Source organism: Gymnoscopelus microlampas (genome assembly GCF_963454915.1).
Source record: "Gymnoscopelus microlampas genome assembly, chromosome: 5".
Classification (NCBI taxonomy): Eukaryota; Metazoa; Chordata; class Actinopteri; order Myctophiformes; family Myctophidae; genus Gymnoscopelus; species Gymnoscopelus microlampas.
Window position 1 is genome coordinate 938,176 of NC_139942.1, and position 24,067 is coordinate 962,242.

Consider the following 24,067-nt stretch of genomic DNA (forward strand, 5'->3'; position numbering starts at 1 on the left):
GGTATAGAGCAGGATCCGCTAAAAAAACACTAATTCATAAATATATACGCTGAGTCATAACACCCCTCTAAGACCTGGTCACCTTTTAATGACATCACCAGGTAAGTGACTGCTCTCCTTCTTGGTCCTTTTCTCGTCAAGTGTACAGGTCAGTGCTGGTGGAGCCGGGGGTCAAAGGTCAAACGTCTCTAGATGGGCGGTCCTCAGTTAGCCCCGCCCCCTGACCCCCGTGTCCGCAGGTCATGCCAGATCTTGACGAACGGCTCCCGGTTCTTCCAGATCAACTCATGACCAAACATAATGTACCAAATGCCAAACAACGCTCCTCCCAGATGAGCAGCGTGGTCAAAGACCCTCCATCCCAGCACCACCCCTGCTGTATCCATGGCCAGCATGACCTTCAGAGCGTTTCCAGCACTGAAGGTGAAGTCAGGCAGGAAGATCAGAGTCAGTTTGGATTCTGGCATCTTGATACAAACAGCAGCCAGGATGGTCATGATGGCTCCTGACGCTCCTAGTGAGGGACCAAACCTCCCTGACGCTGTTTTACTCACGTAGCTGGCAAATGTAGAGATCACACCTGCAGACATATAGACAGCCAGGAACTGCTCTCTGCCCAGCATGGTGACAGCAGTATTGGAGAAGCTCCATAGAGCATACATGTTAGCAGCCAGGTGAAACACACTGTTGTGGCTGAACACTGACAGCAGCATGGGACTGCACACCTTCTTAGAGGCAGGGTTGGATCTGAAGTATCTGATCATGGTTGGTTGTAGAGAAGGAATCTTCCAACAGCACAGCACCAGAATGTTGGCTGCTATGATGGCAGTAACTGTCCGCTGGCCTTCACTCAAATTATTCCACCATTGGTTGATCTCTTTGCGGAAGTCTCCTTGCTTGTTGTTCGGCCGTCGTTTCTCCAGCCAGTCTGCTATGGACGGGTCAGAGTAGCTCCTGACCCGAGACTTCAGCGACTCGTACTGCCAGATGGCAGCCGCACCGAATGAACACCCTGTAAACCCTACAGTGAAGACCAGTGGTTTGACCAGGGAACTGAAGCCTCTGGTGTGGAAGTTACCGGGCCACCTCTTCACCTCTGGCTTCTTGGTTATTTTCTTGAGCCCACATCTCTGCTGGAAACGGTGCCCCCACCCTTGTGTTCCCGTGGTGTTATTGAAAGTTTGCTGCTTCACACTCAGCCTGAAAACACAGCCTCTCCACGCCATCTTGTCCTGACCTCTGTCCTCCTCTGCTTGACGTCGGATATGTGGCTCTGGACAATCGGATCTCTATGTGTCAGTCCCATATATGGAGATCACTGATGTCATCAGTATATGCCCATATATGGGCATGCCTCCTTTTGAGCCCATATGGAGCTGACTGATTTGTTTGACAGAAGTTACTTTGACCACTCTGACTATGTTGCTTGACATGGTGCAAGGAATTGAAGCAGGACGGTTTATACTAATTCAGGATTCTGTAAATTACTCTGGTCGACGTCTTCTCATTAGACAGGGCGGAAGTTGTCCATGTCTTGGGCTTTGCTGTTAGTGAAGAAGAGCTTAATGAATGAATTGAAAGGAAACAGTTATTTGCCTGCTGCACTCAGACCTTCATCAGCATGGCATCGTAGGAAGTGTGGGCCACCTGGCCACTGCAGTCATCACCTTGACTCCTGCTCAGAGGACACGAAGTGACCGCAAAAACAACAAGATGCTTAAAGTCAGGGAAGGTTATGCAACATGAAGATATCTTCACTATCAAAGATGATCTTACAGCACAGAGCAAGCCCAGTCAACCTGGAACCATACAGGCTGATCCTGGTGAACTTGAGGCGGACCCAGCAGCCAACTTGACCTTCAACCTCCGCTTATCCAACACAGAGTCGAGAAGCCAAGGAAAAACTGTCTCTTCCCTTTGTCTTCAGTAAAGAGAAGAAATCAGTTCTCCTTAAATCAGGCCCCGGTTCATTGCGGATTCTGTATGAGCCTGATGCCAATGACTACTATGACCAGGAGGATCCTGATGATGATCTTGACGTCTACTGTAGGTCTAGGGCATAGAAACCCACTGGAGTTGCCCTGTTTAATAAAATGAATGCTGCCTGTAACTGCAAATTGTTCCTGTTCGCTGATGACTCAGCACTCCTGATCTCGGGCGATGACAAATTGCAGGTTGAGGAATCTCCCAGCTCTGAACTCACAAAATCCTTACTTGGCTTAACGATAACAACCTGTCACTACACCTTGGTAAAACGGAATCTATTATCTTTGGGACCAAACATTTCCTCAGTAAGATGTAAATGATTTCAAGGCCAAAGTCGATGGCACAGTAATCTCTAGCAAAGAAGAGATTACCTATTTGGGCAATATTTTTGAGAAATACCTGACTAGTGAAGATTTTTTGGGCAGAATTTCCTCTTTTGTCAACAAAAGTGCTCTCAGGACTCTTTCCGGAGCCCGCATTAAAGGGACACAGGTCAGTGCTGGTGGAACGTCCATATCTGGGCGTACAATATAGAAAGGAAAAGAGTTCACGCATCTGTTTTGTCCCGCCTCAAACAAGCACACTAGCAGAGACTTGAGTGACAGGTACTTGGACACGCCCAGTTTGATCAAAAAAAGCTAATCCAAATGGATGTTTGCTTTTTTTTGTGTTCATCTTTATCTGGTGTGAACCTAGCATCAAACCCCTATGCTACACTTCAGAAACAAGAACAAACAAAAGCAACCAGCAACTATGAATATTTACAAGCGACTTTACAGGAAAACAAGCCCAAAGCCGCTTTACAATAAGCAGACCTGGCAACACTGGCAGGATCTGGCAGCTCTAAGGCATTTAGCACAACAATGTGCACATCAACAGCTCTAAGGCATTTAGCACAACAATGTGCACATCGGCAGCTCTAAGGCATTTAGCACAACAATGTGCACATCAACAGCTCTAAGGCATTTAGCACAACAATGTGCACATCGGCAGCTCTAAGGCATTTAGCACAACAATGTGCACATCAGCAGCTCTAATTAGGCATTTAGCACAACAATGTGCACATCAGCAGCTCTAATTAGGCATTTAGCACAACAATGTGCACATCAGCAGCCCTAAGGCATTTAGCACAACAATGTGCACATCACATTGAGGTATAGATAGATAGATAGATAGATAGATAGATAGATAGATAGATAGATAGATAGATAGATAGATAGATAGATAGATAGATAGATAGATAGATAGATAGATACTGTAGATAGATAGATAGATAGATAGATAGATAGATAGATAGATAGATAGATAGATAGATAGATAGATAGATAGATAGATAGATGAAGTGATGCCATAACATGACCCTAACCTCACAGACACTCTGCCTAACCCTAACTTTAACCCTAACCTCACATTAACTATGCCTAAATTTTACCTCAAAACCACGTCCACCTGGGTGAAACACAGGGAAAGAGAGTCTGTGCCCAGTTTAGTCATTTTGCCAATTCCCCACATTTTGATATAGTCCCTATGTAGTAACAAACACAATTTGATCAGTATCTTCATGTCCATTTGCACCTCAATCCTGCAAAATATTGTAGAACAGCGCTCAATAAACCATAAAGAAAATAAAAATGTATATATATATTATATATAGAAAGTACATTATTCACATGAGCAAATGACTACATGCATTTGGATCCTTGTGCAAAACAGTAATGAACCTGAAAGTGTATTATAATCAAATATTGTATGAGTCCATAAAGTTAACTTAATATGTAAGGTGGGGCAGGCGTGATAAACATGTTACCACATGAGTAACACAACTGTATTTGTGTATTAAATGCAATTGTGCACACATGTAACACACATGTAGCATACAAACCTGAACACTGGAAGCCTGTGCACATGGAACACTGGAAGACGTTTTTGATCGCCGTTATGTGTGCCTCTGTCAAAGCCAAGGTTGACCCATGACTACCCTGGACATATTCGGTGAGGTTCTGGATTGCTTGTGAGATGGCAGGGGTCTCTTATTGTTCCCTCTTCTCCAAGACTGGGGAAAGAAAGAAAACAAATTAATGGCGACATCTTCTTTCCCCCCAATGTAGGTGCTATGCAAATTCTCAAACCGCCCCATTGGCCTTTCTTGGGGAGGATATACAGTAGACTAGTCCAAACTAATCTTTTGTGAGCCCGCCAGGCAGTTTTTAAGTTTCTTGAGTCAGTATTTAGATATTTGAAATTACTTTGATCAGACACGCCCCCTTCCCATACAAACCCATTATAACTTCAAACTCCATTTGTAACGTGTAACACATCAAAAACACCCGTCCTTGGTTCTGGTGACTCACCCTGCCCTCCAAATACGTGTGGGGGCTGTGTTTTTTCGATTACTTTTTTCAGTTATTTAATTTTTTTCTTTCTTTTTTTTTCATTTTTAAAAAGAATTATGAAAAATAAATTAAAAAAGTAATTGTAAAAACACAGTCTCCTCACATATTAGAAGGACAATATCAGTCACCAGAGATATAGACAACCAAGTGTCTCCTCCGATAAACATAAAGTCACCAGACGTTTCTTTTCACCTGACAGTGAGTGTAGAGTTTCACTGGGAAGGCGTAATGCATGCAGAACACCACACTATCCATCACAGTTTTGCTCCCTGCTGAAAAGTTGCCCTGACAAATCTGTAGTATTCACTAGTTTAGGACAGATAAACCTGCAAAACCAGCTTGATACATTTTTGGGCTACTGAGAAGTGTATTATTGTCTTAATGTCTTCTGTGGATGACATTACTAGTCCAAACTAATCTTTTGTGAGCCCCCCAGGCAGTTTTTAAGTTGCTTGATTCAGTATTTAGATATTTGAAATTACTTTGATCAGACACGCCCCCTTCCTATACAAACCCATTATAACTTCAAACTCCATGTGTAACACGTAACACATCAAAAACACCCGTCCTTGGTTCTGGTGACTTTGAATTACCCTGCCTCCAAATACGTGTGGGGGCCGTGTTTTTTCGATTACTTTTTTAAGGTATTTAATTTTAATATCTAATATCTAAATACTGAATCAAGCAACTTAAAGATCATGTTAGTCATTAAAGGCAAAAACCGCTTTCTTCCGTGCAATAGCAAGCGGCTAGGCTACTAAAGTGTGGAAGAAAAAGGCTAGGCCCTACCTAGCCAAAGGGATTTCATCGTTAGTGCTAGAATGTTCCAATTTCGGTCACGTAAAAAAAAAAGAAAAAAAAAAAATCATTAAATATAGTTGCCAGACTCTGAATATTGAAATCGTCCGGTTTCCCTGTGACACATTTATTTTACCTATCTAGCAGCAGAAATATGGCACATGGTGAAGACGGTATTGCGAGCGAGTATTGCGAGTATTACGGTATTGCGAGTTCAGTGGTGTGCATGAGCCGAATGCGGAAATCAAGCTGGTCTGCCCTTTATATAGCCTCCCCTAAATGCTTGAAACCAACAGGTGACCAGTTCCTGGTGAAAGGTCACCTGTTGCTATGTAAGGAACTAACATGCTTAAAGAAGTTGGATTATTTAGGCTATGTTAGACACTGCTATTGTCTTACTTATTAATGTATTCAATTAGTAGTATAGAAATATATATTCTTATGAAGCAAATTGTTGAGGTTGAAAAAGGGGTACAATGCAACAAAAAAAACTTTGTAATTTGTACTTTTGAATACCCTATTTGAGTATTTATTTGCAGGTTAACAAACAGAATGAAAAACTGTAACCTCTGTTGAGAGCTGTAACCTCTGTTTTCTCTCCACTGACTCTGACTGAAAAAGACCTCTAGGTGTCAGTGTTGGACCACTAAATATTGAACTTTGTAGCTTTGGTACCTATCCACCATCATACTGTTTAGTTCACTTTGTCTCATCATAATGCTTGTATTTATTTTACTGTTTCTTTTTATTTGCTTAATATCCCTTTTCATTTCTAGATATTGTATGTTGCACACTGCTGAAGACTTCTAAACTGTCTGTCTGCCTGCCTGTCTATCCAGCGCCATTGGCTGTCTGTCTGTCTGTCTGTCTGTCTGTCTATCTATCTATCTATCCATCCATCCCTCCATCCCTCCCTCCGCCCCCTCTCTCTGTCTGTCTGTCTGTCTGTCTGTCTGTCTGTCTGTCTCTCTCTGTGTGTGTGTGTGTGTGTGTGTGTGTGTGTGTGTGTGTGTGTGTGTGTGTGTGTGTGTGTGTGTGTGTGTGTGTGTGTGTGTGTGTCTCTCTCTCTCTCTCTCTCTCTCTCTCTCTCTCTCTCTCTCTCTCTCTCTCTCTCTCTCTCTCTCTCTCTCTCTCTCTCTCTCCCTCTGTATGTCTGTCTGTCTGTCTGTCTGTCTGTCTGTCTGTCTGTGTCTGTCTCTCTCTCTCTCTCTCTCTCTCTCTCTCTCTCTCTCTCTCTCTCTCTCTCTCTCTCTCTCTCTCTCTCTCTCTCTCTCTCTCTCTCACACACACACACACACACACACACACACACACACACACACACACACACACACACACACACACACACACACACACACACACCAGGTTTTATTGTGAAAGCGAAGACAGGAAGTGTTGTTTGATGCTTTGCTTTAACGTGTGTGTTGACAGTCTGCAGCCACAGGCTGTAAAGACTTCTCATGGTGTTTTCACAGAGAACAAACGGAGAAGACTAACTGCTAGCCTTCATCTCACGGAGTGTTATAATCAAAGGCTGCTGCTGCTCTTTAGGATTTTTGAAGGTCAACAACAGAGTTGTAGCAGCGATGGAACTTGGTTTGTGATGAAAGATTGTCTTTGCTTTGATACATTCTCTTTGCTTGTGGTGTTCACTGTCTTATTTAGCTTAGCGGTTAGCTTAGCAGTTAGCTCATTTCAGATCATCATTATTTTCTCTCGTGATGATTTGAGAATATCCGTGGTCAGTCTAACAGTCTGTCATTAAGATTAAGATCCTGGCCGTTTAAAAATAAAAAATCGTCTACGTGTAATTTGGTTAAGACATTTAGGGCCTAACATTTGAGCCCTAGAACCAGAGGTTCTCAAAGTGGACCCCCCAGGGGTCCTTGATGTTCCATGAATCCATGGGATCCCCAGGAGAGAGAGAGAGAGAGAGAGAGAGAGAGAGAGAGAGAGAGAGAGAGAGAGAGAGAGAGAGAGAGAGAGAGAGAGAGAGAGAGAGAGAGAGAAAGTGAGAGAGAGAGAGAGAGCGGAAAGTGAAAACATATATGACGTCAGCCATTTATGACAAATCTGTAACAAACAACACGTGAAATGTGTGTCCTCCACCAGTATGTAATACCTGTAGTGTTCTCTCCTCTGTACTGTGTAGTGGAGTGGAGTAAATTCCTGAATAATACATGTAGTGTTCTCTCCTCTATACAGTGTAGTGGAGTCGTTGTGTCCCGTGTATGGCCATATATGACGACTGATTTATTAGGGCCTGATGCCATGGTGACACACAGTCCATATTTGGCAGTGGTAGCTGCATCGGAAAGGCCTTTTATGGTTATGACTGATCATGGTGACATGAGTATGGAAAGTGCTGCGGCCAAACAGAAGGAAAGCTGCTGTGGCTAAATTGTTAAAATGTAGTTTTATATTAATTGTACAACATGTAAGTACGTTGAAGGCGAGGAAAGAAGCCCAAGTAGTAGCCAGAGCTCTGATCAACAGTCTGTGGCAAGTTCTGAGGCAAATCGAGTGATCCTGTGTTGAGAAACCCCGGATGAACTTTTGGAGGCCATTTCAATTATAATAGTACTAGACCATACCCGTAGGGGAATATGAGCACCCAAAGTGTGCAGTTTGGCTTATGCGCTGAGAACAGACAGTTTATCAGGGATCGAAAGTGAGTTTGTACTGTGTAGTGCAGTGGTTCTCAAACGTTTTTATGTCAAGGACCCCCAAATTGACACTTGTTAGCCCGCGGACCCCCATTTGAAAAGATATGCCAGGGACCCCCATAAGAGACGTTTTTTTTTACGGCTCTAGCAGTGAATCTCAACCATTTTAATTTCAAGGACCCCCAGTTTGACATGCATTAGGGCTATGGACCCCCATTTAATGGCATTTCTATGTCTTGGACCCCAATTTATATAGTAAAGTCTATGTTTATTTAACTCTGAGAGTGTACAAATGGAACCAAATGGACCCCTTGGTTCCATTTGTACACCCAGAGTTACAGACCCATAAGGGTCCATTTGGTGCCTAATCTATCATTTAGCTGGAGACCCCCTGGAACTCCCTCAAGGACCCCACTTTGAGAACCAATGGTGTAGTCGTGTGTACACACACACGCACATCCCGTCGTGGAGGCACAAAACACACACAAACACCGCCCCCCGTCGGCCGTCGCGAGCGCGCTCAAACACAGACACACACACACACACACACACACACACCACGGTACATCCTCCCGTCGCGAACACACACACGGGCATCGCGCAAACACAAATAATGTACATTGTGACACGTGGCTCCCTAACGTGCATGCGCACGTGCGTGTCCACGCATACACGGCCGCGGACCCAAGTTGTGGCGCGATCAGATTCATCTCCCCCCACCCACACACACAGCACGGAGAATGGCGTAGGCATGTTACTGCCCCCCGCCCCGGGTCCCGTCGCAAACACACACACACACACACACACACACACACACACACACACACACACACACACACACACAGAGATCCGTAACGGCCGATCTACACCAGACTTTTGAAAGCGAGCGTATGCGTGGTGCGTACAGCGCGTTTGTTTAGATCCAAGTGATTATCAATGATAGCGGCTACACCAGGCGCGCGGATACGCGAGTCGCACATACGCAGACTTTTAAAATAGGACTGGGTGTGCGTATGTGCATCGTGTGTGCGAAAAAAGTCTGGTGTGTTTCCACAGTAAGAATGTACTCAGAGAGTGGGCGGGGTCTATGGTGTGGAAGGAGGCTAGTTGCCATGTAGGCCTATTGTAAGCGGTTTAGGGGCAATATTGGTGGTATTGTGTTTTGGCGTTGGTTGTGAAAGTGCAGGTGGGTGTGGGGACGCATTGTGAGCTTGTAGATCGGCTGTTTTCCAAGAGGCAAGGTATATGTGTGAAGGCGCTTCGTTTGGCCTTCTTTTCATAGACCTTGTTGCTTGTAGGGTTCGTTTCGTTTGGCCTTGTTTTCATAGACCTTGCTGCTTGTTTCTCTCGCGAAACCTGGCAACGACGCATGCGCAGTTTGATCAAGACACCAGCCACCCAAGACACCACCGTCCGTCAGGTTACTAGAATTATAGGTGGATAAGTAAGATGTTATCCCTCTCAAACTATATATGGGCGTATATACAGTATGGGCGGTGATTCTGGACAACCGCCTATCCAACAGACTATCCGGGCATGGCACACACTCACCGGCAATACGCTCGGCGAGTTTGAAGTCAGTCGGACAAACGGTTTGAAGCTTGCGCACGTGCACAGACGGACAGATTTTGTGCGTTTATAGGATGATGGCTGGATCACTGAACTATCTTCTTTTACAGCCTCTGTTTGCTACAACCCATGTCACATCAAAGTCCTTATTCTATGTCTTCATTCCAGACCAGTGTGTGGAGTCCAGCCTGCAGGTGAAGATGAGTTCTGCACAACCAGCCAAGACCGTTTCTGTTAAACAGGAACCTGAAGATGACCTGGTCCTCAGTAAGTTTCATGATCTCTCTTTATTAATCTCTTGCTGTAGGTCTATCACCCTATTCATGTTTCAGTAAATGGTAAATGGTGCATTTATATAGCACTTTCATCCTAAGCGCTTTACATAGATTGTGCATTACATTCACCCATTCTCACACACATTCATACACCAATGGCGGAGGAAACCGTGCAAGGCACCAACCTGCTCATCGGGAGAAATTAGGGGTTCAGCCTCATTTTTATTTGTACAGATGCCAGTTCAACACATCAATTTTGGACAACATTTATGGCTGAATTTCTAAGCTTTTCTGGGAAATCAAAGCTTCTGGAGCATGTAATAGTTCGGAGAGGCTTATTGTCGGTATCAGCCGAGATTGCGGCAGTGTATCGCCGTTTCGCAATGCGCTAGACCCCTGGGAGATGGACTGCTGAGGAGGTGGAGCGCCACACCTACACCATCAGCTCCCAATACTTACCACACCCAAGCCGTTTAACTCATATACGCTGAGTTGGCGGTGCCCGGGATCGAACCCATGACCTTGTGGTCCAAAGGCGAGAGCTCTAGCAACTGACCTACCCGGAAATAAATGTAATACCTGAAGTTAATTTGAACGCTCCACAATGGGGGGTTAATGAGTAGCGGAACTCGAGCTGCACTGCTCTTTCAGTCTGTGTGGTTGCTCTAACCTGTTAATATAGCTGACAAAATGTAACAGGAGTTGATGCCCTCACGAATCAAAAATAGATGAGGGTTTTATTTGTCACATACAAGCAGCATGTTCCTCGAATCCCTCCCTTCAATGTGTTACTAGTAGTGGTGTGTGTTTGGCTCCATATGGGACACAGGTGACACATGTCATTGTTTGTCTCCCTCCAGTCAGGGACAGAGAACATCAAAGGATCATTGAAATATTTGAAGAGGAGAGTGACGAAGAAGAGTTCCCTGGATTCCCTGCCTCAGGTATGGAGGAGGATCAAAAGAAAACACGCACGCACTCGTGCGCACGCACGCACGCACGCACGCACGCACGCACGCACACACACACACACACCAAAAATCACCCGCCAGCCATGTTAAACAGCAGAGAAAAACTAAACTACATTAAATTATATTTTATCTTGACATTTGATGACATTTCCTAGAATGACCCCAACGTTACAAGTAGAACGTACAGATTAATGGAAACGATTGTGACAATTATGCAAAAATGATTGTGCTTATCTTAAATAAGTGCAATCTACAAGCACACATGCTTGAGCTTGTAGATCAGCAATTTTTTTTTACTAATGTTCCCCCCAGAATATGGATGCTGGGGTTCAAGTGGTTAATATAATATATAAAAACTGTACATACACGTAGGGTAAGTGATTTGCTTTGGTTAAAATAAGTGTTAAATAGCTCTATATTCTGATATTACTCATTGCTATAGTGTGTTTGTTCAGTATTAGGAGTCTCCTTGTCTCTCCACCTCTTTATTAAACAGAAAATGCATTTTCGTTTCAGTTTCATTTCCAATTTTATCCAACCAGGACAGAGAACTCAATCAGGATACAATTTTTATAGTGTTCCAGTTCCAATTTTGCCTGCTCATTTCTTAGTGTCATCACTTCCAATTTCACTTGATTAATCTATATCCTGGATTGAGTTCTCTATCCTGATTGGATAAAATTGGAAATGAAACTGAAACGAAAATGCATGTTCTGTTTTATAAAGAGCTGGAGAGACAAGGAGACTCATTTTACTGAACAAACACTCTATAGCAATGAGTACTATCAGAATATAGAGCTATTTAACACTTATTTTAACCAAAGAAAATCACTTACCCTACCTTTAATAAATCAGTGCTATTGAATACCCTTTACGTCCCCACATTAATGGTCAAAAACTCTCTTGAGCTGTATTTGGGTACAGTGGTGATGATATAAGGACACATTCAAGTATCTGACCCCTCCATTCCCATTGGTCCCTGACCAATGCAGCATCTCTCTCTCTCTCTCTCTCTCTCTCTCTCTCTCTCTCTCTCCTTCTCTCTCTCTCTCTCTCTCTCTCTCTCAAATAGCCGCCGGCTATTTGAAAATAGCAGATCTTCAAGCTCACAACGTGTCGCGATGCAACACGATATGAGCTAGTAGATCTATTTAAAAAAAAAAGAAAATGGGACAAATGTGAAAAAAATGTACAACACACATCTTGTATGGGGTCCATGGCACAAAAGTTTCCAGATTGATTTAATTGATTGATTAATTGATTGAATGAATATTTTATTAAGGGATGGGGTCAAGTCATTCCACACTTGGGTGGCAGTGCTGCAGAAGGAGAATTTACCCATGTTTGTTCTATAGATGAGTGTTACCAGATTGTTATTGACGCTCCCTCTAGTATTGTGGCTGTGGGTGTCGCTAATTTCTTGGACATATTTAGTCAGCGGGTATTGAGGGCAAAGTCGCATTGACTATTTTGAAAGCCAATCCCATTTTTTATTTAACTATGTCTTCTACCCTGAGCCATCCTAGGCTAGCAATATGTTTGGGGAAAAAGGTGGGTCATGGGCCCCAGGCGGAGAAGTAGTCGAATCAGTTTGTTTTGGGAGGTTTGAAGCTTATTCTTTTGTGACATTGAGATGTTGGAGTACCGGGAGGCGCAAGCATAGTCAAAGAGGGGCTGAATGAGGGCTCCGGAAAGAGTCCTGAGAGCAGCTTTTTGGGGGGTCCCCAGCAAAATAAATATAAATTTGGGGTTCCTTCACATGGACAAGTTTGAAAATGGGAGCAATTTGAAGGTTGTGAGCTTGTAGATCTGCTGTTTTCACAATTGTTTGCCTATTAGGACATGCCCAGAATAGGGAGACTAGGGTTCATATGGTTGATGACTCTTACTGTACTCTGGCACTTCTGGGATGTACACTAAAAAGCAGTGGTTCTCAAAGTGGGGTCCAAGGACCCCCGGGCGTCCTTCAAGGGGTTCCAGGGGGTCCCCAGCAAAACTTGTTAACCACTTAAATAGGGCTGTCACGATTATGACATTTTACTTGACGATTAATTGTCACTCAAATAATTGCGATTAACGATTTTGTTGTGTTTGTCGTTGAACATTATGAATAAATAATACATTTCTGCATTTCTGGCTTTTAGGCTTCGTAAACAAAATGTGCATAGGGCAGATATGACAAAAAAAGTTACATAATTACATGTTATACTATAATATGTGAATAGTGAAAATAGCCGATCTACAAGCTTAAACTTTGAGCTTGTAGTTCTGCTATTTGCACTATTTTTGAAAATGTTGCACATTTTATAACATGATTATGATTAACGATGCAAACAATCATTGTGATTATCTCAAATAATAGTGATTAGGCGATTATTATGTATTAATTGTGACAGGCCTACACTTAAACCCTCTAGACTTAGTAAATTGGACCTGAGTTGGCTCCGTACTTGGACAACTTTTTTCCCTCTAAAACAAATTTCTTCCCCAAAAATGAGTCACAAGCTTATAGATCTGCTATTTGTTTTGCTAACCCCAGAATATGAATGTTGGGGTTCAAATGGTTAATATATTATAGCATCACAATCAGTGTAACAACTTTTTTATACATGCAGTGGGCTTGTAGATTGATTTTTTTATTTTTAAGTTTAGAAAAGTCTTAGAAATTATGAATAATTTAGACATTTCTGACACAAATCTTATCTTCTGAGGTTCCGTGACAAAAAATACCTTCATATGGGGGTCCCCACTCCCCAGGCAAATGCATATTCATTTGGGGGTCCTTGAAATGGAAAAGGTTTGAGAATCAGTGCACTGAAGTACCATAAAGTTGCTGTCGGGCAGAAACCAACTCCATTTTGACACTTTTTTTTTTTTTCATAAATCAGTGCTATTGAACACCCTTTAGGTCTGTGTGTTAGTAAAAAAAAGTATCAAACCAACGAAAAGTATTAAAAAGCACTTCTGACCAAACCAGCTAACTCCATTGGATCCAGGTGACACATAACTCCACCAAAGGGGGTTGGAGCAGTAAATCTTTGGATCGCGTACATTTTTCTCTTTATTTTTTTTAAACACATCTAGCCATGTGGCCATGTGGCCCAAGTACCAATTGACTCGAAAACGCGTCCATGGCAGTAAAAGAGTTAATAGCTCAAACATTATGCTAACCCAACAGTTCAAGTGCAAATGGCTATCTGTTTGTCAGTCTGTTGTGTTCCCCCTGAATGTTCCCCTCAGGCTTGCTAGCTACATAACCATTTGAAAATCTAAATGTTTTTTTATTTTTTTATTTTTTATTAAAACAGGCATTTTAACCCCCTCACGGCAGAAATTGGTGCTTCTATTCTTCTTGATACTGTTATTGTGTGTTGCTGTCTTGTCACCCCCCCCCCCCCCCCCCAAATGTTTATAGATTTTTGGGATTTTATGTTAAGCACTTTGCAACTTAGTTTAAAAAGGTGCTATATAAATGAAGTTCATTATTATTATTTTAGCTGGAATAGTTGGCGAGAATAATAATAATTTATGAATGTCCCAAATAGGACATTAGGATTGATGCGGTTAAGGTTTTGTGAGCCGAAACAGTTGCTGTGAACGTAGGGGAAACGTTTAATGTTTTTTTCTCATTTTATATTTTGCCTAGACTTCCTGCACCTCCCTTTGTATAAAGAGATTTCCCGTGAACAACAGGAGAGGAGTCCCCGTCTGGTCCAGGAGGAACCGGCACCTTCAGAGATTAAAGATGAACAGGGGGAACTACTTCAAAGACCACATGAGGCTCACAGGTCAACAATGACATTACTAGCAGTGAAAAGTGAAGATGAGACAGAGTCTCTAGCCAGCACCTCAGATGAACACATGAAAACACAAGCTTATGTAGACGATTGTGGAACATCACAAACAACTAGTGATGACCAGCTCCTCTCTTCACACTGTTCTGAATCTGACAGTGAAGCTAGTGAAGAATGGGAGGAGACTAAGGATCATCAGTCAGCTTTAAACACACTGAACTCACACAAGACACAAATTGTTAAAGGGCAAATGTTGTCTTTGAGCAACAAACTGTCCCAGGCCCGGACATATTTTAGTTGTACAGTTTGTAGCAAAATATTTAATACTAAGGACAATAGGGATACACACATGAGGACTCATACAGGAGGAAAACCCTTTACTTGTAAAATGTGTGGCAAAGGCTGTAGTCAAAGGAGTCAGCTAAAACAACACATGAGGACCCATACAGGGGAAAAACCCTTTATTTGTACAGTTTGTGGTAAAGGATTTAGTCAAAATGAAACTCTAAAGAAACACGCAAGGATTCATACAGGGGAAAAACCATTTACTTGTACAGTTTGTGGCATAGGCTGTGGTCAAATGAGTGATCTGAAAAGACACATGAGAACACATACTGGGGAAAAACCCTATAGTTGTCTAGTTTGTGGCAAAGCCTGTAGTCGAATGAGCGATATGAAAAGACACAAGAGGACTCATACTGGGGAAAAACCCTATAGTTGTATAGTTTGTGGTAAAAGCTGTCGTCAAAAGGGTGATTTGAAAGTTCACATGAGGACTCATACAGGAGAAAAACCCTTTATCTGTACAGTTTGTGGCAAAGGCTTTCGTCAGAGATGTCAACTGGAGACCCACACGAGGACTCACACAGGGGAAAAGCCCTTCATTTGTCCGATTTGTGGCAAAGGATGTGGTGAGAAGAGCAAGCTAAAACAACACATAGCAACTCATACAGGGGAAAAACCCTTTAGTTGTGAAATTTGTGAACAAATGTTCAGTAGGAATGATCACCTGAAACGTCATATGAGGACACATACTGGGGAAAAGGCCCTCATTAGTTGTATAGTTTGTGGCAAAGGTTGTGTTAGAATGAGTGATCTGAAAAGACACATGAGAACTCATACAGGAGACAAACCCTTCATATGTACAGTGTGTGGTAAAGGTTGCCGTGAAAAGGGTGATTTGAAAATACACATGAGGTTTCATACAGGGGAAAAACCCTTTATTTGTACAGTGTGTGGCAAAGGTTGTGGTCAAAGTGGTCATCTAAAAACACACATGAGGACTCATACAGGAGAAAAGCCTTATACTTGTCCAGTTTGTGGTAAAGGCTGGGGTCGAAGGGGTCAGCTTAAAATGCACATGAGGACTCATACAGGGGAAAAGCCCTTTAGTTGTACGGTGTGTGATCAAAGATTCAGTCGCAATGACAATCTGAAGACGCACATGAGGATTCATACAGGTGAAAAAGACCTTTAGATGCTTTTATTGTCAAATCTTGTGGTCAAAATACCCATTTCAAGATGCACATAAGGTTTCATACAAAGGAGAAGCTGTTAGTTGAACAGTAACAAATGGCTTTTTCTAAGAAGACAAAAGTTAATATATATCACACAGATTCTGTAAATGTTTCATCATTCATCCAACTCCAGGATGACAATGCCAAGTCAAAGACACTAAAGCAGAGGAATCACTCAATCAGACAATCTACAAAAAGAGGAAAAAAAACATACATGTTGCTTTTTATGTCATTACTAACACATTTACTGCCAAGAACGTAGTCCTACGGTCCGTTAAATCCAACTGTTAACACATTGGCTGCCATTGACGCAGATCTGCGTTCATTTGCGCAAAAGCCCGTTGGCTGCCATTGACGCAGATCTGCGTTCTTTCAAAAAAAAATTTTTTTCAAAATAAAAGTTTTTTTTTTTTTTTTTTTCAAGGAGATATGATTTTCCGAAGAGTTTTGCTCCCAGACACTTCCTTATAACTGAAAACTTAAAAATTATGTATCTCGGCTCCTAAGTGCTTTTTTTTTCTCATTGAAAAAGTCTGGCAGCCAGCTGAAGGTAAAAATTCAAAAAGCTGGCAGCCAATGAGTTAAGTGCCGAGACCGTAGTCCTACGGTCCGGGTGCTTTTTTCGATTTTTTTTTTTTTTTTCAATTTTCTACACAGACCATTTTCAGTGTAACACCACCGGAAGTCGAAACTATTTGCGATCCCGTTTTTCGTTTCCCGTCGGCCTCCATTCTAAGGCGCACACTAAAAGTCCATTTTAGGGCCTTGTAGTTTTTTTCTCCTTGCATTTCCCATGTTAACATACACCGTCAGAACTCAAACATGGCTGCCCCGTTTGACACGTGGTCTTTTGCAGTAGACGCAGGCAGATCTCGGCGATGTATTTTTTTGAAAATTTATTAGAGGATAAATCCCTTGAGATGTATCATCTCGTGTTGTATGTAAACAAAGCAGAGCTCACTTTTTTGGATTTTAACAAGGTATATGGCGACGTGAAAAAAACAACAAAAAAACCTTGGCACTGGTGAATACATTCTGAGATTAGCCCTTGGCAGTGGATGTGTTAATCACCCGCAGGTCATATGTTACTAGTAGAACAATATGAGCATCAGTGTATGGTCACATTTGTCATGGTTTGAAAAGGGTATATGCATTATAATATACATGTATATGTGCATGCAATAATGGTGAAATAAAGTGCTGACAAGCTGCTAGATGTTTGTAATTGTTCACTGTGTGTTGACTGTCAAAGTATTGCACACATTGGTTGGTGCTAGAGAGACATAGTCATTAAATGGGTATATCTTGATTATAAAGTACACTATACAGTATGTAGTATAAACAAATAATCAATTTACTTGATACCATATGTTGGGAGGTGATTTTTAAACAGTGTTTATTAAAAGGTTTTACCATACATCTTTGTTATATAAGTTCAGAAAGATTATACACTTAAAGGACGACTTCACCGATTTTCAACCTATCTTCATATAATTGGTCCTCACTAATACTCATGATAAAATGGTACCATTTTTTTCTACTTGGTCTGTGTCTCATAGGAGGGCTGTGGACAGTCCAGAAACCCGTCTACCAGTGACATCATCGTTAGGCATGATTTTTTTTCCCCAACACGATTTCACATTTTTTATTTAGATTTTTATTAACACGAGAACAATGGCTTCTTTTATTGCATTGCAACTTTCCAGGAATAGAAAGCCTGCAGTTTCTATTAGCTTGGATTCCCAATTGATGATGTCACTGGTATCATGAGTATTAGTGAGGACCAATTATATGAAGATAGGTTGAAAATCGGTGAAGTCGTCCTTTAAACCCTCAATAATTGACCTTTGGCTCAGTACTTGGTCTGCTCTTTTCCCCCGTGTACATCAAACCTCATGCATGCAAAAGTGTCACTTTTCGGCGAAATTCGCCGTTTTGAATCCAAATAGGTCATTTGTGTGAATCGTGCAGATCCGTTGAGAAAATGTGTGGGGGGGTGGGGGGGGTGTCGTGTCGATTGTAAAGGCTGTGCCAGTCACATATATAGACTGGCAAAGGTTGGATATAGGAAGGAGGTTTTTGTGGACGAACGCCAAAATAAAGCTTCAGTTGACTAATCATGATACATGATACCAATCAGCGGTAGTTTTATTTTGAAAACCCGCTTCAGGAAGTTGTAGCTGCAGCCTGCGTTAGCTGACGAAACAGCTGCATTAGCTCAGCTGGGCAAGGGGCCATTGTTATGGTTCGTTGCGGTGTTGTGGAAGATCGATACAAAGTTTATGAGTCACTCCGCTAAACGTTTTAACAACGTGAAAACCATGCACTGTGGACTAATACCGTTCTTTAGACCACCCGTTGCAGTGGTGAGTGTGTTGTTATTTTACGTCGTGTCTGTGTGTGCAGCTACAAACTTATGTGTGTGTGTGTGTGTGTGTGTGTGTGTGTGTGTGTGTGTGTGTGTGCGTGCGTGTGTGCGTGCGTGCGTGCTCGCGCGCGTGTGCTCATACGTGTCGTACACGCGCGCTCAGCGAGGCTTTGCCAAACCTTTACTGTATTCTTTGATTTTGAAACGGTGTAGATTTAATGTTGTTATTTAACAGCCCCCTCAGCTAGGGGAGAATGGGATAAGTTGAGCCACTTTTCACTTAACCTTATTTCAGGATGTCTTCTATCAATCGAAATTATGAGTAAGCATCTATGACAAAAACAATATTAAAAAAATACAACTTCTAAACAGTTTTTAAAAGTTTAAACTTGAACAACTTGAACAAATAATGTTTTCACTTATCAAAAATAATTGAATAACACATTTCCCTTGCAAATAGTCTTATTTATTATCTTAACGTTTTTTTTTAAACAATACAATGCTACTTACATAAAGTTTTGTTATTCTGAACCTTTTAATATTTGCAATTATTATAATAATATTGCAAACTTATCTTAAATGAGATATTCATCCAAATTAAATGTCATCCATTATAATTTGAGTAGCAAAGAAATAATATAAAATATGAATAGTGATTAATATTAGGATATTCAGCTCAATTGGGGCATTTGGTTAATTTTACCCCACAGCCACCATTTTAGACACATTGGCTAGAATAATTCTTCTGCTAAATTATTCACATGGTTTTATCCATTGGCAAATCACCAACATGTATGATATACATTTTTAGATCTGGGTAAATTAGCTTTGATACAGTCATTCTACCTGACGTGTAGATCTTACTTTGACCGGCAAAAAACAGTTTGTTGTGTAAATGAATGTTTTATAGTTTCCCCAGGTGCTTCCCAATTTCACAGCTAGGTGTAAATGATGGATGTTTACTATATTTAAGGTCAATCATCGTTTTATTTGATGGCCTTCTTTTTTATTGGCCTTTTACAGGCCCTACCAGCCTGTAGGGGAGGTAGAGAGTAACATATTATAATACCAGCCTGTAGGGGGAGGTAGAGAGTAACATTATAATACCAGCCTGTAGGGGGAGGTAGAGAGTAACATTATAATACCAGCCTGTAGGGGAGGTAGAGAGTAACATATTATAATACCAGCCTGTAGGGGGAGGTAGAGAGTAACATTATAATACCAGCCTGTAGGGGGAGGTAGAGAGTGACAATATAATACCATCCTGTAGGGGGAGGTGGAGAGTAACATATTATAATACCAGCCTGTAGGGGGAGGTAGAGAGTAACATTATAATACCAGCCTGTAGGGGAGGTAGAGAGTAACATTATAATACCAGCCTGTAGGGGAGGTAGAGAGTAACATATTATAATACCAGCCTGTAGGGGGAGGTAGAGAGTAACATTATAATACCAGCCTGTAGGGGAGGTAGAGAGTAACATTATAATACCAGCCTGTAAGGGGAGGTAGAGAGTCACATTATAATACCAGCCTGTAGGGGGAGGTAGAGAGTCACATTATAATACCAGCCTGTAGGGGGAGGTAGAGAGTGACAATATAATACCATCCTGTAGGGGGAGGTGGAGAGTAACATTATAATACCAGCCTGTAGGGGGAGGTAGAGAGTAACATTATAATACTAGCCTGTAGGGGGAGGTAGAGAGTGACAATATAATACCATCCTGTAGGGGGAGGTAGAGAGTAACATTATAATACCAGCCTGTAGGGGGAGGTAGAGAGTGACAATATAATACCATCCTGTAGGGGGAGGTAGAGAGTAACATATTATAATACCAGCCTGTAGGGGGAGGTAGAGAGTAACATTATAATACCATCCTGTAGGGGGAGGTGGAGAGTAACATTATAATACTAGCCTGTAGGGGGAGGTAGAGAGTAACATTATAATACTAGCCTGTAGGGGGAGGTAGAGAGTGACAATATAATACCAGCCTGTAGGGGGAGGTAGAGAGTCACATTATAATACCAGCCTGTAGGGGGAGGTAGAGAGTGACAATATAATACCATCCTGTAGGGGGAGGTGGAGAGTAACATTATAATACTAGCCTGTAGGTGGAGGTAGAGAGTGACAATATAATACCAGCCTGTAGGGGGAGGTAGAGAGTGACAATATAATACCATCCTGTAGGGGGAGGTAGAGAGTAACATATTATAATACCAGCCTGTAGGGGGAGGTAGAGAGTAACATTATAATACTAGCCTGTAGGGGGAGGTAGAGAGTAACATTATAATACTAGCCTGTAGGGGGAGGTGGAGAGTAACATTATAATACCAGCCTGTAGGGGAGGTAGAGAGTAACATTATAATACTAGCCTGTAGGGGGAGGTAGAGAGTAACATTATAATACCAGCCTGTAGGGGGAGGTAGAGAGTGACAATATAATACCATCCTGTAGGGGGAGGTAGAGAGTAACATTATAATACCAGCCTGTAGGGGGAGGTAGAGAGTGACAATATAATACCAGCCTGTAGGGGAGGTAGAGAGTAACATTATAATACCAGCCTGTAAGGGGAGGTAGAGAGTAACATTATAATACCAGCCTGTAGGGGGAGGTAGAGAGTAACATTATAATACCATCCTGTAGGGGGAGGTAGAGAGTAACATTATAATACCATCCTGTAGGGGGAGGTAGAGAGTCACATTATAATAGACCAATTATTTGTTTACTAACATTGAGCCTGGACGCACAGGTGATTGTTTCACGCAATCAATTCCCAACCTGTTTCGGGGTGCACTGGTTTCAGCACACCCCAACCCCCTCTTGTGTGTGTTGGCTAGTGAGACGCGTCCTAACGAGACCTGATATAATGGGTTTCGTTGCGCGCATACTGGCTGCACGCAGCCAGTATGACGTCGTCTGTTAAGGGGTCTATACCAGCCTGTAGGGGGAGGTAAAGAGTCACATTATAATACCCCCCGTTGACAAAGCGGTGGCGGGGGGCACCAAACCAGGTTCAAGCACCGGGCACCACGAAGGGTTTTGTACCCCTAAAAACGTGTTTGGTACCCCTAAAAAACTTGTCACCTTTTTCACCATTGGCCTGTTTGCATGCCTGAACCTCTTTGCCATTAATAGCAGATCTCACTGCGCGTCATGCGTTGTGAGGTTGTAGATTGCAGATCTTCCATTTTCTGCAAATGTTTTGAGAGCAAGGCCCAAGCCATCAATGTGACCCCTAGACCCCGAGCTCCTGTGAGGCCCCAGGCACCTGCCGTGTCAGCCAGCAAGAAGAAAAGAGAGAAGCTGAACTGTGCTGCTAGGGCACCTACTACTGGATGGCCCGAAGGCAGCGAGCGATGGAACAATTGGAATCCTCCCTACAAAGGGGGGGGGGGGGGGCACCGCCATACCCCCACCCATATGCACCGAGGGGACCTCATCAGGGACCCAACCCCCATCCTGCCAAAGGATTCTACGGGGCACCGCCCGGCCATTATCAACCCGATCCAAGAAGCCAGCAGGGTCCATATTTGGTCCTATTAGGGACCATTAAACATGCAAAACAAATGCTTAGTTTATAGAAACACAGCTTTGAGATGTTTTTGCTTAGAACGCTTCCCACACACTTTCTCACACAATACTGTCTGTTTAAGCTGATAACGCTCATGCACTGTCTACTTAGCTGAGGTTATGGGAGGGGTAAAGGATGCCATGTAATGACAGTATGCTGCCACAGGGGTTGATGTATTAACCCCCGATCGCCCTGGATTGGGCAGACTCTTCCTGGACTTTGCATTTAGAGACATCTGTTTTCTCACATACAGCTAACAGCCACCCCGGTGGACATTTCTCTCTTCAATACTTTATTCTCTATTTTTGTAACTCTCTTCTTAATGAATCCTTTTCATTGAACTTAATTTTTGTGCGACGTCTGCCTCCCTACTGCCTCATTAGCCAAGAAAGATATCCTGTTTTTTTGTGGTAAGATTGGTAACACAAATTGCTACATTAAAATAGGAGCTAGCCTGTGTCTGAGAGTTTCTCTCTAACGGACGCAGGTTGGGACAGGCCCTGTCCACGGCCTTAAATTTCATTCTCACAATATTTTCCCAGTGAAGATATCTATCTGTTGTTTATTACTGATTAAGGAGGTTGGGGCTAAGTTCATTTCTCAACGAGTGGCTCTCATTTATTTCCTCATAAAAGCAGGATACAGAGGAGACTTGGCACTAGCTGCTTGGTAATAGCATAGAGCCAAGAGTGAAATTAGGTCTGTCACAGTTGATGTTGAAGCACACGCAGACACGACAGCAGTTGTGTCCCGTAGCTGTTGGTGAAAGACGCCAAGGCAATAGTATTGGTCTCGGGTCACTGAGTGTTATTAAATCTAATTCTAGATTTTTGCCTGAATTCTGAGCAATGCAGTCTAGTCATTGTCGGAAGCCACTTGTAATCTACCGAGAATAGATCCTCTAGGTTGAACTCAAGAGACAGAGTTTATCCATTCTAGATAAAGCGATAAGTTGGAGTAAGGTTACATTCCGGTAAATGGAGAGGTGTTAGCAAACCTTGAAGGGGTTCCGGTGGGGAGTTTGGGCCTAGTTGGCCCAGGGTCTGATTCCCTCGACAGTTTAACAGGTGACGGCTTCCATTCTCCACTTTCAAGGGGTGTAGTTCCAGACTCCATATGCCCCAGCATTTTGAGTTTGTGGAAGAGTTGTCAGTAGTCTGTCTACGCGAGACTACCAAACCCCCCCGACTGCTCCAGTGCAAAGTGAATGTATCAGTGAACTGCTGCATTCACCAGGAACAAAAGCCAGTGAAAGCCAGCCTAAGATTCTAAATACAAGAGGTTTTGTTGTTACATCTTAGTAAGCAAGTTAGAGGCTTATTGTCTGTATCAGCCGAGAACGTGAGAGTCTATCCCCATTTCAATGTGCTAGACCCCTGGGACCCCTCTACCCCTCTCTCCAATCAAGTGGGCTCAATTTGTATTTTTAGTTTTTTTCCATTGTTATACATTCCCTTCTAATAGACTAGGCAGGATTTCAGAAAATGTGCTTATTTAAAGTGCTGAAGGCAAATCGTGTTAATTTATGGCACACATGTTTTTTAGGGGTATTAAGGTGTGCTGAATCCAAATTTGCTGTGTGCCAAGCTCAAAAATGGCCGCTAAGCCCTCAAAACGGACCATTTAAAGATAGCGAGAAACGTCTGTGTGAGCCTCCAGATAGTGACCATCATCTGGCTCTGAAACCACCTATTCGAAAGAATAAGGCCAAGACATTTGCCTCTTTATATGAAGTTGTGCAACTTTCCAAGGGAAAGCAAAACACTATCCAAGTGGATAGGAACATTCTACAAAGGCTCATTACAGCTTACAGAGCAGGGCGCCAGGTAAACCTTGAAAACATCCTTACGCATGAACTCATGACCATCCCACTACCTTTGGTAGTCTATATTGCACAAACAAATCTGTGCTAGTAAACATACTGACAGAACAAGTCCAAACCCCTGCAAAAGTTACACTTGATGATTCCAGCTGACTGCTCATTGATGGCCAAGCCCTCGTGGCACTAGGAAAGCAACCTGGAACATTTGGTGAATATGCCAACATGTTTGCTGGAGCTGTGTTTAGAATGGGAGAAAACTGCCAGAGGATTGATGTAGTCAAGCAGCGCCACCGACCAATACGTTGTAAAATAGAGAACAAGTCAGTTCCACCAGACTGG

General features: G+C 42.5%; 2 protein-coding genes across 2 annotated transcripts; one reads left to right on the forward strand and one right to left on the reverse strand.

Moving 5' to 3' along the window:
- Positions 1-203: 203 nt before the first annotated feature.
- On the reverse strand, positions 204-3,480 carry LOC311046001 (presenilin-associated rhomboid-like protein, mitochondrial; the record flags this gene model as incomplete). The annotated part of the gene is made up of 4 exons (XM_084058071.1): positions 204-580; positions 719-1,289; positions 1,612-1,675; positions 3,419-3,480. The coding sequence occupies 4 exons, from the start codon at positions 3,478-3,480 to the stop codon at positions 204-206; spliced, it is 1,074 nt and encodes a 357-aa protein (XP_083914197.1).
- Positions 3,481-6,639: 3,159 nt separating this feature from the next.
- LOC311045861 (uncharacterized protein) lies at positions 6,640-16,248 on the forward strand. Its single transcript, XM_084057920.1, has 4 exons — positions 6,640-6,773; positions 9,581-9,679; positions 10,548-10,631; positions 14,305-16,248. The coding sequence occupies exons 1-4, from the start codon at positions 6,764-6,766 to the stop codon at positions 15,927-15,929; spliced, it is 1,818 nt and encodes a 605-aa protein (XP_083914046.1). The 5' UTR covers positions 6,640-6,763; the 3' UTR covers positions 15,930-16,248.
- The last annotated feature ends 7,819 nt before the right edge of the window (positions 16,249-24,067 follow it).

Bases quoted from the DNA above. Each gene is read 5' to 3' on its own strand.
- LOC311045861 (XM_084057920.1), top strand. The intron at 9,680-10,547 runs GTAAGTTTCATG...GTCTCCCTCCAG, and splicing joins TGAAGATGACCTGGTCCTCA to TCAGGGACAGAGAACATCAA. The intron at 10,632-14,304 runs GTATGGAGGAGG...TATTTTGCCTAG, and splicing joins CCCTGGATTCCCTGCCTCAG to ACTTCCTGCACCTCCCTTTG.